Source organism: Arachis ipaensis, chromosome B09 (genome assembly GCF_000816755.2).
Source record: "Arachis ipaensis cultivar K30076 chromosome B09, Araip1.1, whole genome shotgun sequence".
Lineage (NCBI taxonomy): Eukaryota > Viridiplantae > Streptophyta > Magnoliopsida > Fabales > Fabaceae > Arachis > Arachis ipaensis.
Window position 1 is genome coordinate 134,917,434 of NC_029793.2, and position 14,353 is coordinate 134,931,786.

The 14,353-nt window shown below is 35.8% G+C and overlaps 2 protein-coding genes and 2 long non-coding RNA genes across 4 annotated transcripts; all 4 read right to left on the reverse strand.

Moving 5' to 3' along the window:
• Nucleotides 4,847-5,407, reverse strand: LOC110267243. Its single transcript, XR_002354626.1, has 3 exons — nt 5,252-5,407; nt 5,076-5,141; nt 4,847-4,987 (listed from the first exon to the last, which is right to left on the reverse strand). It is a non-coding gene; the product is annotated as an uncharacterized LOC110267243 (long non-coding RNA).
• On the reverse strand, nt 5,457-7,067 carry LOC107616404. Its single transcript, XM_021112051.1, has 4 exons — nt 6,926-7,067; nt 5,801-6,515; nt 5,494-5,538; nt 5,457-5,462 (listed from the first exon to the last, which is right to left on the reverse strand). The coding sequence occupies exons 1-4, from the start codon at nt 6,931-6,933 to the stop codon at nt 5,457-5,459; spliced, it is 774 nt and encodes a 257-aa protein (XP_020967710.1). The 5' UTR covers nt 6,934-7,067.
• LOC110266955 (probable protein phosphatase 2C 69) lies at nt 9,776-10,447 on the reverse strand. The gene is made up of 2 exons (XM_021112052.1): nt 10,232-10,447; nt 9,776-9,994 (listed from the first exon to the last, which is right to left on the reverse strand). Exons 1-2 carry the CDS (start codon nt 10,445-10,447, stop codon nt 9,776-9,778), a joined length of 435 nt encoding a protein of 144 aa, XP_020967711.1.
• Nucleotides 12,695-13,768, reverse strand: LOC110266274. The gene is made up of 4 exons (XR_002353455.1): nt 13,682-13,768; nt 13,506-13,571; nt 13,296-13,416; nt 12,695-12,942 (listed from the first exon to the last, which is right to left on the reverse strand). It is a non-coding gene; the product is annotated as an uncharacterized LOC110266274 (long non-coding RNA).

Below are 14,353 nucleotides of genomic sequence, written 5' to 3' on the forward strand. Positions count from 1 at the left end.
TTCATCGTCAAGTGGAATGATGTTAACTTAGGCCACAAGGTTTATCTAAATTTCATCCAATGTCTTAAGGTGCAGATAATTAAATTGAAAAATTACATATTGAAAACATTAAAATTAATTTCAAATAAAGATAAGTACATATTTAAATTTAATTTATTTTGATTTTGTGAAATATTAATTTGGATTTATTAATTTGTTTAGTGTATATATAATTAGGAGTATAAGACTTAAACTAAATCTAATTTAAATTAACTAAGAATGAATTTAAAGCCATATATATCTTTAGTACAAGTTCACATCAGATAGCTTTATTTTAGGTAGATTACGTCTAAATTAAGGTTGATCAGTTAATAAAGAGTTTAGTTAAGTAATTTCGTAAAAGATTTTATAATTTGTTAAAAAAACACATTTCTTTGTTAAACGTGCAAATAAGAGGAATGATTTGTTTTATTTATTATAGGAAAACTTTTTGAAAAAATTAAACTAATCTCGTATAACTTTTAATCTAGGTTGTCAAGAAGGTCATGATGTGTTAACTTATACAATAATAAAGATGCGTTTGAAAGAGAGACAAATACTAAGAGATAGAAATTGAGAAATAGAGACTAAATTAAGTCTCTATATCCTATTTAATTTAATATAAATACAAGGACTATAATAAACAAAATTACTTAAATACCCTTAATTTCTTTTACCTCCTTAGTTTTCTATTCTTCTCTTCTTTGAACTTTGTACTCTCACTCACTCATCAATCCTCTCTCACCCTCTTTTAATCACACTAGATCTCAGTCTATCCATCCCTTTCCACTTTAATTTTCACTCACAACACATATTTTCTGAGTCTAATAACTTTAATTTGCCTTTGAACTCACAGTAGCCTCTGACTAGTACATTTATGAAGATGAGGTTGGACAAGAGGAGGATGCAGCAGGAAGAGGTAGAGTTGTCATCGATGAGATAGTGGAGCTCGACGTTGTAGAGACCCTTGTGGAGCACATCCATATACATATGCTCGGTTTAGGTGCCCGTTCAAGGGATGCAACACTAACAAGAACCATCGACGGTTTAGGCCACTGAAATGGTGTGTGTGAAGAATCACTTCGTTGAAACGTTTGTGTGGTTGGCGCTATCAAAAAACATGGTGGTTGCCATCGAGAGAGGGATGCAGGTGGAAGTGGAGGTTGTACTGGTGGCGGCGGTGGTGATGGAGTTAGAGGAGAAGGAGGCATGGTTTAGGAAGAAACGAGAATGCGGAGTTAGATTTGGAATTTTAAAAATTATATGAGGGTAATCACTATAAGAAAAATGTTGAGTACCGTCGGATTTACACGTCGGATTTAGCGTCTCAGAGTAGCAGCAGATTTACCGTCGGATTTACCGGCAGTAACGGCGTCGAATTCGTAAGGTTAAGTAATTACCGACGGATTCATGTTTTCGACGGTAAATTCACTGGTAATATTTGGAGGGAAACAAAAATACATTGGTGCGTCATTTAGGGTCAGATTTACCGTCAAAAAAATCTGACAGTAAACCCACTTAGTGAAACGTTGCGTTTTGGTGACCCACAATGGTTTACCGTCGAATTTTTCTAATGGTAAATCCGATAGTAATTGAGCCATAAATTCAAAGTGCTAAACCTCTTCCCCCCTCATTCGAATTTCACTATCCCTCTAACCCTCTCGCCTCCCTCTCTCTTTCTACCCCTCTACCCATCTGCCCCTTCTCTCTCTAACCCTCTCGCCTTCCTTGTTGCCACCGGCCACCCTAAGCTGTTGACTCTCCCTTCTCTTTCTTTCCTTCTCTCTTTAACCCACTCTAGCTTGGCCCTTGTCACACAACCCCTGTTCCTAGCTCATTCCGACTAGCTTCCAACTCCGGCGACCGTTCGTTTGCCGCTTCTCGCACCAACAATATCATAATGCCATTGTAACTCTTTTCATCTTCTTTGTTCCGTTCTATTTTGGCAGCTCAGGTTACTACTCTATTTTTAATTTTTGTTTCAATTAATTTTAGTTTCATTAATCTGATTTATAGTTAGTTAGTTAGAATTAATTTTCTGTTAGTGAATTTTAAGTGGTTAGGTAGGTTAGATTAGGTTATTAGATTCTGCATTGCTGAAAACTGTTTGGATTATTTAGATTATGCTTGGTTGTTGCTAGTGTTGATTGTTGATTTAAAATTGGAGCTGTCAATTGCTATTTGATCTTGATTTTACTTGTTTAATGTTTGTGCATGCCAAGTGTTCGTCAATATGCCTCAGAGTTTTTAATGCAACTAGTGTATGTTTCCGTACACTGTACGAGATAATTAATAAAAATATATAAATTTTTTTATTAAAAGAGATTAAACAAAAATATATATATATAATTATTAATATAAATATTTTACAAAGTTATAATTAAAATCAAAATTTAATTATTTATAATGTTAAAAATATTTAATCATGGCTTGCATCTTATGTATATCTCATTTCGATTAAATTTGGTTTTTTTGAAGTTCTTGTTTCGAACCTTACATTTTGAATTATTTCCTGTTTGATAGTATTCTTAAACATTCTCTTGAATTCCTGTGAACCCCGTCCATAAATTTTGTTCTTTTCTTCCTAAGTTTGATATCCTTTTAGGTAACTCAAGCTTGTTTTAGAGTAACATGCGATTCCTTGGATATCTGCCTTGTGCTGTTTAAACTCTTTTTCTTGGCTCATATGTTATAAAAATTAGTTAAATTACATATAAATTATCTTTAGAAAAATAAAGAAATAATTTATCACATATAATAATTCTTGATATATGTAGTGTCATGTATATATTAAGATGATCTATTTTAATTATGTAAGTGATTATTATTATTCACTTTTTCATCAATAAGATAGTAAATAATATTCAAAATTATAAAAAAAAAAGATAATTAGAATTGTTTTAGTTTGATTATAAAATCTATTGTAAGTATACCTAACTTTTATATATACTAAATATAATCATATTTAATAGTATAGTATTTATTACAGTAATAACTCAAAATATTAAGTTAAGTGAGTAAGATCAATCTAGGTCTATTGTTAGGATCCTAAATCCGAATTAGGTTCATTGTCTTAAAATCCGATGCAGATAAAGTTCACGTGTCCTATCTCAAATCGGCTCAAATTGAATTTTCGTTGTTAGTTAGATATAGTAATAGATACTCGTGTGGGTACGGCGGCGGACCCCTTTTCCCGTCCTTCGCTCCCGTTTAAAAAAAAATCCCCACTCTCCATCTTCGTCGCAAGTCCCCCTATTTAATTATCCCCTTAGCGAATGCAGATATCCACGATTATTTATGGATATTGTTTGAATTTTTTTAAAAAAATAACAAAAAAACTATAATATAATAATAATAAAATAATCAATTCAATATAATTTAACACAACTCATAATATATTCATTATAAAAAATAACATTTAAAAAAATATAAAAACATCTTCTAACATAATAACATAATATAATATTTTAGAGCGAAATTGAGCGACATAATGACGAACTTAAGAGGCAGAGAAAGTGAGTTAGAGGAAGAGTAGATACAAAATCAAGGCTAAGAATAAGTCTAAAAAGAAAAAAAAGAGTTTAAATTGGAGACAGAAATTAGGATTACCAAATTTAAGAAATGAATATATATATATATATACAACACAACTAGAAAATTGATTAATACAGACAGATTTACAGACAGATTTAGTCTTTATTACAGACGGATTTTTGGTTACCGACGGATTTTGTCCCTCTGTAAAATAAAGCCCCGTTGGAAATTATTTACCGACGGATTTTTTTCGTCGGAAAATTACATACGGATTTTTACAAGTTACCGACGGATTTTCCCTCTGTAAATTTTCTATTCATTTCCCAAAGACGACGAACTTTCCGACGGATTTTTCGTCTGTAATTACAGACGAATTTTCTGACAGATTTTCCGTCTGTAATTACAGACGGATTTTCAGACGGATATTTCGTCTATAATTACAAACAGATTTTTCGACGGATTTTCTGTCTGTAATTACAGACGGATTTTCCGACAGATTTTCCGTCTGTAAGGTAAAATAGAATTTTTTTTATTTTTCTAATTGCAAAATAAACTTGTTTTCATACAAAATAAATATAAATTTAATACAAACTTTTATCTAATTTGTATTCGAATATTTATAATATTTCAAAAAATAAAATTCATCGTATTATCAAAACATAAACAAAGTGTATTAATACATCAACTATAATCCTCAGTGTATTGTTCAACCGTACTAAATTTATCAGCTATAATTCATAACATTGTATTATATGAGAAAAATTACATTATGCAAATCTCTACAAGCCAATCAACTAGTATCCCGCGCATGCTTTGGGTAATGTCGTGTTGCTTTATATCTCTTAATGCAATTGGAAAAGGGCTACACTTCTTGCCTGATATCGGCAGTAAAAGGTGCTGGGGATTTGAAACACGAGCAAAATCAACATTCCTTAATGAGCCACCCTGACGCTCCATTCAATCTGCACAGAAGCAATTTCAGGTGCTCATGCTTCTTGCCACCAGTTGTGGGGTGCTTCCAGCAGCTTAAAGGGACCATATGAATGAACTAATTTGCCATGAAATGAAACTAGTAAATTAGTTCTCAATTCAAAAGTTGAAAATAAAAATTTGGCCTTCTATATATTTTAATTCATGGACTTCCAACAAAAATTTTTAGAAGTTACAAAATCAATTTCTAGGACTAGAACTAGGAACAATTCTAATATACAAGGCAAGGAGTAATGATTTCCATAGATCCCAACTAAGAACAATTAAGCTATTTTCAATCAGCCAATAAGCTATACAATGCACTAGTAGAAATGGGCAACTCACTTCAGAGGAATTTAACAATTATTTCTAATTGCCCATCTTTGATGCTGGATCCCCCCACAGACCTATCTACCAATATAGAGAGCTCTTTACTTTTATCTTTCAGGTAAATCCCAAGGTTGATCTGAAACAAAAAACTAGATTTCAATAATCATTCATGTGTATTGGAATTAGCATAATTGTAATAGACTTGATTCAACAGAACAACATACAGGGTAATAATTTCCAGCAACAAGTTGATTTACTTGCAATTTCCAGTCTTTTCTATAGTCTCGAATCTGTAAAGTGCACTGTTTTAGCAACAAATCAGGAATACCATAATATAATACATTTGCCTAGGCATTCATATTGAGAACTCTAAATCAGCTGATCAACCTATTAGGCCTACCCTTTTGATGAAATCGCGTCCATTGGAATCAGTGTAAAAGGTTTTGCTACTTGCTACACTTGTTGTAATCTCTGTTGCAATTTCTGATCACCTTAACAGGAAGTGAAGTGCCAAACTGATCCATATACCCTATTACTTGGCCTTTGATGTAATCACCCTGTATATTTCAAAATTAAAAAGCAAAATAGAAGGAAAAGAGAAGATATTAGTGCTGAAGGATATAACATGTTGGATGTTAGTGCTGAAGCAAAATAGAATTTGGGGCTCTGGTGTTCCCCAATTGCCTCCTTCATTCAGCAAAAACAAGTAAAGTTTATATATATATATATATATAATCTCATTTTTGTTCCACCATATGAATTGAAAGTTAAAACCATTGAAATCAAGATACTATTTCAGATAGAGATTGATGACTCTTAACACATGGATTAACCACCCTTTATATCATAAAGAGAAAAACAAGATAAGTAACAATGAATTATGACACATTCCATGCTTTTTGAGGTAACACACATCAAAAGAAAACAAACCAATCAAAGCTTCTCATACCTTGCCACTGGTACCAACAGCTACTACCATCTTAGCTTCAGCAGCAGCAAGATCCTCACTGAGCTTCTTGTTCTTGGATTCAAGCTCCACATTCAAACCCTTAACTCTATCCAACTCAGCCTTCAAGGCCACCACCTCAGACTTCAAATCCTTGATCAAATTCTCACTCAACTCAAGCTTCTCCGGCAACTCTTTCTCCTTCCTCTTCACAACACCATCAGCTTCATCTTCAATTCTCCTACTCAACCCTGAATCCCCAATCACCCTTCTCCTTGGCCTAGCAAACTGTTCCACACTACCATGCTGGCTCCTCACAAAACGACCAACAACAACCTTAGCTTCCTCAACTGCTTTCTGAGACCCTAAAACCACAACCTCTTCATTTGGCTTAGCCTTATTGCTCAACACAACGCCCCTTTTGGCTTTTGAATTGTTCTTCATGTCTGGTGGCACTGACTTGGCTCTTTTCGATGAAACAACCGGCACAACCCCATTAACAACAGATTCAGGTGGTGTCTTTGGAGATTCTCTAGCCTTGTAAGAACCCCTCAAACGTGTTGTTGGTGATGGTGATGAACTATGCAGGGACCTATCATTGTGCTGCTTCGACAAGAAACTCCTTGCTGTTGTAGGTGGTGATGGTGGGGGTGGTGGTGAAGGTGAAAGTGAAGGTGGCATTTTCTGCTTCATTATTTCTGTTTCAGTCAAATTGGGTCTGAAAGAGGAACACAAAAAGTTTCAAACTTGAAAGGTTGACAGAAGAAAAAAGCACAAAAGCAATGACCTTTGTGATTGTGCTTGTGTTGGGGTGGTTACTGAGTTGTAGCAGAGAAAAATTTAGAAAATTCAGAAAAGACAGAAACTTTATGCGACACCCGTGTGTGAATAGAACCGAACAAGGATGAGACAATCAAAGGATGTAATGTTATGGGGTCTCCATGAATGGCTTGAAGTTTCAACCTTTGAACCTTGTTCAAGTGACCCACACAATACAAAGTACCACTGTGTAATAAAAGGAGAAGAGCTTTGTTTTCTTCTCTTATTTTTCTTTTTCTCTTAATTGCAATTTCGCATTGACTTAGAATTATTTAATTAAAATGACACTAAAATAAATAAATAATTCACCTGTTCATCTTCTTCTACATGAGGAAACCTTGCTGATTTTTAAATTTGTTACTCCTAAAAGAAATGTGAACAGACACGGTGACCCATAGTGCATAGTTGGATATTGCTAGAAAAAGAGGTAGAAAATTCCACTCATTCTTTCTGTCTTATTCTGCATGGCACAATAGCACATGATCCCACTCCAATATTTATTTATTTATTTTTATTTAATTTATATTTGCAATCTAATCACGTTTGTTGCACTTCTATGCCATTTTTCTCTTGTTTATAACTTTATATTATTAGATTTTAATTTATTACATTTTTTAAACTAAAAAAAAAGACCTTCCATTCGGATGTAAATGCAACTTTAAGATGAAGGAAATTACCAATGTGTGAAAAATAAACATTATTGTCTCTTTCTCTTTATAAAACTCACAAAAATCACCTATATAAAAATTAAACAACTACTAATATTAATAATAACAATAATAAATCCAACTTGCACATAATTAATTATTTCTATTCCTTTCATTTTTCATTGTTTTAATGAATTAACATTTTGATTATACTATGTGACCTGAAATATAGGACACTGAACAGCAATTAGCGGTTGTAAATGAGTGTCCAATTAGTTCTATAGGGCAAATCCAGGTAACAGCCTAACTATTGATGATGATTGCAATATAATGACTGAAGTGGAAATGGGTCCCAAAAGTATAAGCCATTGTTTTTTAGTGCAAATGAAATCAATACTCATTACCCAGTACATCAAATTCTCAATACACCAAGCATACAAGGTCACACAATTCTCAACCCAATCATTAATTCACATTACATATCAACTATGCATATTAGCACCAACCATTTACACAATCCAAACTTAATCCTAGGGGCATCTAGCCTAGGAATTCTCATCACAACACATGGTACTTAAATGAAACTTAAACCGTACCTCTTGTAGCCAATCCAATTGAGCCTCTTCTTTGGAATTCTTCACCAACCTTAGCTCCAAGCCTTACCAAAGCTCCTCAAGCAATACCAATCTCCCAATTGTGCCCAACATCACCAAATACACTAACATAACCAATATCACATACATACATCAACTTAGGGCTCATAAAAATGACAAATTACAAGGGTTTGAGCACTTCTTACCTCAGCCCATATGAAGTAGGGATAGAACCCACTTAGAATCCATGTTGGAGTATCCCTAAACACCCAAAATCACAAGATTTCAACACTAACTATCCAAAAACGTGTAACAGTGGGGAATTTCGAAAACTGGGCAGAGATGAATGAAATACTCACCACCAAACTTAGATAGAATTGTAGAGGATAAGAAGAGCAACGCGTGGCCGCAAACGGCTCGTCAATCGGAGCTTCGTAGCTCAAGTTATGGTGGTTTGAAGATCAAAGAGAGTTAGGTTTTCTCTCTTCTCTTCTCTTTTCTCTATTTCAGCGCCCCAACCTCTCTTTTAGGGTAAAAATGAGCTGAAATTCTCATAACTAATGTTTATATATGTTGGGTCTTGGGCCCACTTAGGCCCAGTTCATTTATTTTTGTCCGTTGGCCCAATTTTTGGACCAAAACCTTTAAGATTAGCGCTCTAAATCGCACTTCAAATATTTCTACCTCCCCTAATTATAATTCCTCATTTCTTAATCTTATTTACTCATAATCAATTTTCTCAGCTGCAGTACCAGACAGGTCTCAGCCGGTACTGCCGGTCAAAATTCCACTGCGCGCTTTTACGCAGAAAACTATGTTTTCCGACTCGGAAAAATTCACTGAATCCAAATATCATATTTAAATCATCAAATTCCAATTGCCAAATCTTCCAACCATATTCGCTCCTACTTAACTCATTATTTAATTAATTTCGGTTAGACCAGGTATTACAAAGAAACTATTTCAGATAGAGATTGATGACTCTTAACACATGGATTAACCACCCTTTATATCATAAAGAGAAAAACAAGATAAGTAACAATGAATTATGACACATTCCATGCTTTTTGAGGTAACACACATCAAAAGAAAACAAACCAATCAAAGCTTCTCATACCTTGCCACTGGTACCAACAGCTACTACCATCTTAGCTTCAGCAGCAGCAAGATCCTCACTGAGCTTCTTGTTCTTGGATTCAAGCTCCACATTCAAACCCTTAACTCTATCCAACTCAGCCTTCAAGACCACCACCTCAGACTTCAAATCTTGACAAAATATAAATATAAACCAGAATAGAACCACCAGTTTATTTTACCATATGAAATGAAGCATTATGTTCATTTTGCATTACATATGATAGTTCTAAAATGATGTAGAGATGTACCTGCCCCAAATTATCCAGTTTGAATTGCACCACATCCCTAAGATGTAAAAATTTGGAAGATCGCAATGCAAAATAAATGTTAAGTCAACACTATACCAAGCAACGACAGACTGCAGAAATGACAACAGAAAAAAAAATTCTTATAATGGAAACACAAGGAAGTAATGCACAACAAAGAATACCATACCACAGCTGCCTTGATAGAATCCTTTTCCTGGAAATCTGTAATAGAAGGTGAGGGTTGCTAATGCTTCTCCACCATGAAAAGATTCAAACTTTGTTTTGTTAAAGAAAGGGTGGTGGTGTTGTTTTTGGCCTATGTAGCAAAGAACAATTTATTGGATTACTTTTGAAAAAGTAGAGAGATTGTTAATACCTTAGATAGGCATACATTCACAATTTGTGGTGCTGCAGCCTCTGCTGACATGCCACGACAACAATCCAAGGCCACTTCTGGTATTGGGCATGTGCAAGCTCATTTGGCAATACTCAGAATATTCCAGAAGTACTTCAATTTGCCACACAACTAAATAATTAGTAAAGGATGGAACAAATACTACAAGAGAAATAATTAGTCATACCTTTCTGTTGAAAATCTTTGTCAGTTTTCACAAATCCTGCAACCAAAGCCCTGGGCAATGCTGCTATCCACTCATCTCTGTTAAGATCTGAAGGAATTGCACTTAAAATGTTGTTTAGAAGATTCTCCTTGGCATAAATAGCAGCAGCAGTTCCATTGTGACCATCAAATAGCTGCAAACAACTTCTTTATCAGAAAGTGCAAATGAAACAACGAAAAAAAATTATTGAATCACAGGCATTTAGTACAAACATTTGATGTGCATATATCTATCTTATTATCCAGTGAGACTAATTAACAAACATTTGATGTGCATGTTAGCTCAAACCAACAAATAAGCAAACTATCGAACACTTGGTGTGCACAGCAAAATTCATAGAGGGAAAGGAAGAAGAAAAAGAAAAACGCACGAGTATTTCTCTGAATTCTTGTTGTGCGATCTTGCGCTCTGGAGCCCTAATCTGCGCAGCTTCGGCCTTGAGCTTCTTGCGCTCCTCATTGGTAACTCTAAGGGATTCTCTGCAAGCTTCGTCCTCGAGCTTCTTCTCGATCTGAAGTAGCTCCATTTCGTGGATGTACATATTGCAAACCTCCTTCACCTGCTTCGCGTAGCCCCTTTGGAGCATCGCCAGCTTCGCCTCAGCCTCCTTCGGGTCCTACGGAGGCTGCCAGCTTCCAAAGAAGGTATTGGAATCCAGAAAATTGTGGTTCTAGCGGTGGTTGTTGTGGTGCGAGGTAGTGGCGAACGACCGAACAATGGCAGCAGAGGCGGCGGCGGAGGAGGAGAAGGAACGATGAGAGCGTGACGGAGAAGATCTATTGGAATAAGAGGAATTAATTGCATGAAATTGAAAATCTAACCTCCAAACTTTGGCTAAATTAGCGGATTGCAGGTTAGGGTTTGAAAGGAGAGACGCGAGCAACACAGAGAGAAGATCCGGGAAGGAGTGTGACGGAGCTTCGGTGCGACGGCGGTGCAAGGCTGAGAGGCGCCGCTGACGGAGCATTTGGAGGAGATGAGTGTGGAGAAGTAGAAGGATCGTGACTGAATAGAAGAACTATGGGTGACAACCCTAATTTCAATATATTTTCTGACGGAAAATTTTAAATTACAGACGGATTTTTCGTCTGTAATAATTTAATAAAACATAATTTTTTGTTCATTTAATTACAGACGGATTTTTCGTCTGTAACTATTTTTTATAAAAAAAAGTTTAATTTTTCCGACAGAATTATCGATGGATTCTCTTTTCCGTCTGTAATTTATGCTAATTCATTTTTTTTTTGTTTTCTGACAAAAAATCTCTCTGAAATTCTGTCTGTATTTCCGTGGGAATAAATCCGTCGGAAATATCCGTCTGTAATAACTAATTTTCTAGTAGTGATATATATATATATATATATAAGGATAAATCAGTAATTTATATACACGCGGATTTAACGGGTTCCTTGAAGAAGGTACCTATGTCACATCCCAGTCTATTTCACGTGGACAGATCTTTACCTATAAAAATTTTACTGATCCCCATTCAATTCCAGATTTGCTAGTCTTTTTATCATTCTAATTCTAGCATTTGTTGGTTCCTAACGTGAAACTACTCTTGCCACTTAGTAAATTCCTAGATAACCAAAGTTAAAGCTAAATCATTCTCATAAAATAATAACACCCTTAAAAACTATTAATCAAAATACATAAAACACTCATCAATCCTCTCTCACCCTCTTTTAATCACACTAGATCACAGTCCCTTTCCACTTTAATTTTCACTCACAACACATATTTTCTGAGTCTAATAACTTTAATTTGCCTTTGAACTCACAGTAGCCTCTGACTAGTACATTTATGAAGATGAGGTTGGACGAGAGGAGGATGCGGCAGGAAGAGGTAGAGTTGTCATCGATGAGATAGTGGAGCTCGACGTCGTAGAGACCCTTGTGGAGCACCTCCACTTCCATATACATATGCTCGGTTCAGGTGCCCGTTCAAGGGATGCAACACTAACAAGAACCACCGACGGTTTAGGCCACTGAAATGGTGTGTGTGAAGAATCACTTCGTTGAAACGTTTGTGTGGTTGGCGCTATCAAAAAACATGGTGGTTGCCATCGAGAGAGGGATGCAGGTGGAAGTGGAGGTTGTACTGGTGGCGGCAGTGGTGATGGAGTTAGAGGAGAAGGAGGCATGGTTTGGGAAGAAACGAGAATGCGGAGTTAGATTTGGATTTTTAAAAATTATATGAGGGTAATCACTATAAGAAAAATGTTGAGTACCGTCGGATTTACACGTCGGATTTAGCGTCTCAGAGTAGCAGCAGATTTACCGTCGAATTTACCGGCAGTAACGGCGTCGAATTCGTAAGGTTAAGTAATTACCGACGGATTCATGTTTTCGACGGTAAATTCACCGGTAATATTTGGAGGGAAACAAAAATAAATTGGTGCGTCATTTAGGGTCAGATTTACCATCGAATTTTTCTAAAGGTAAATCCGATAGTAATTGAGCCATAAATTCAAAGCGCTAAACCTCTTCCCCCGTCATTCGAATTTCACTATCCCTCTAACCCTCTCGCCTCCCTCTCTCTTTCTACCCCTCTACCCATCTGCCCCTTCTCTCTCTAACCCTCTCGCCTTCCCTGTTGCCACCGGCCACCCTAAGCTGTTGACTCTCCCTTCTCTTTCTTTCCTTCTCTCTTTAACCCACTCTAGCTTGGCCCTTGTCACACAACCCCTGTTCCTAGCTCATTCCGACTAGCTTCCAACTCCGGCGACCGTTCGTTTGCCGCTTCTCGCACCAACAATATCATAATGCCACTGTAACTCTTTTCGAAGTGTATTAATACATCAACTATAATCCTCAGTGTATTGTTCAACTGTACTAAATTTATCAGCTATAATTCATAACATTGTATTATATGAGAAAAATTACATTATGCAAATCTCTACAAGCCAATCAACTAGTATCCCGCGCATGCTTTGGGTAATGTCGTGTTGCTTTATATCTCTTAATGCAATTGGAAAAGGGCTACACTTCTTGCCTGATATCGGCAATAAAAGGTGCTGGGGATTTGAAACACGAGCAGAATCAACATTCCTTAATGAGCCACCCTGACGCTCCATTCAATCTGCACAGAAGCAATTTCAGGTGCTCATGCTTCTTGCCACCAGTTGTGGGGTGCTTCCAGTAGCTTAAAGGGACCATATGAATGAACTAATTTGCCATGAAATGAAACTAGTAAATTAGTTCTCAATTCAAAAGTTGAAAATAAAAATTTGGCCTTCTATATATTTTAATTCATGGACTTCCAACAAAAATTTTTAGAAGTTGCAAAATCAATTTCTAGGACTAGGACTAAGAACAATTCTAATATACAAGGCAAGGAGTAATGATTTCCATAGATCCCAACTAAGAACAATTAAGCTATTTTCAATCAGCCAATAAGCTATACAATGCACTAGTAGAAATGGGGCAACTCACTTCAGAGGAATTTAACAATTAGTTCTAATTGCCCATCTTTGATGCTGGATCCCCCCACAGACCTATCTACCAATATAGAGAGCTCTTTACTTTTATCTTTCAGGTAAATCCCAAGGTTGATCTGAAACAAAAAAACTAGATTTCAATAATCATTCATGTGTATTGGAATTAGCATAATTGTAATAGAATTGATTCAACAGAACAACATACAGGGTAATAATTTCCAGCAACAAGTTGATTTACTTGCAATTTCCAGTCTTTTCTATAGTCTCGAATCTGTAAAGTGCACTGTTTTAGCAACAAATCAGGAATACCATAATATAATACATTTGCCTAGGCATTCATATTGAGAACTCTAAATCAGCTGATCAACCTATTAGGCCTACCCTTTTGATGAAATCGCGTCCATTGGAATCAGTGTAAAAGGTTTTGCTACTTGATACACTTGTTGTAATCTCTGTTGCAATTTCTGATCACCTTAACAGCCCTTTTCCTGGAAATCTGTAATAGAAGGTGAGGGTTGCTAATGCTTCTCCACCATGAAAAGATTCAAACTTTGTTTTGTTAAAGAAAGGGTGGTGGTGTTGTTTTTGGCCTATGTAGCAAAGAACAATTTATTGGATTACTTTTGAAAAAGTAGAGAGATTGTTAATACCTTAGATAGGCATACATTCGCAATTTGTGGTGCTGCAGCCTCTGCTGACATGCCACGACAACAATCCAAGGCCACTTCTGGTATTGGGCATGTGCAAGCTCATTTGGCAATACTCAGAATATTCCAGAAGTACTTCAATTTGCCACACAACTAAATAATTAGTAAAGGCTGGAACAAATACTACAAGAGAAATAATTAGTCATACCTTTCTGTTGAAAATCTTTGTCAGTTTTCACAAATTTTGCAACCAAAGCCCTGGACAATGCTGCTATCCACTCATCTCTGTTAAGATCTGAAGGAATTGCACTTAAAATGTTGTTTAGAAGATTCTCCTTGGCATAAATAGTAGCAGCAGTTCCATTGTGACCATCAAATAGCTGCAAACAACTTCTTTATCAGAAAG

Bases quoted from the DNA above. Each gene is read 5' to 3' on its own strand.
- LOC107616404 (XM_021112051.1), bottom strand. The intron at 5,539-5,800 runs GTATGAGAAGCT...TGCTGAATGAAG, and splicing joins CTGTTGGTACCAGTGGCAAG to GAGGCAATTGGGGAACACCA.
- LOC110266955 (XM_021112052.1), bottom strand. From the start codon at position 10,447: ATGCTCCAAAGGGGCTACGCGAAGCAGGTGAAGGAGGTTTGCAATATG. The intron at 9,995-10,231 runs GTGCGTTTTTCT...AGTTGTTTGCAG, and splicing joins AAGAATTCAGAGAAATACTC to CTATTTGATGGTCACAATGG.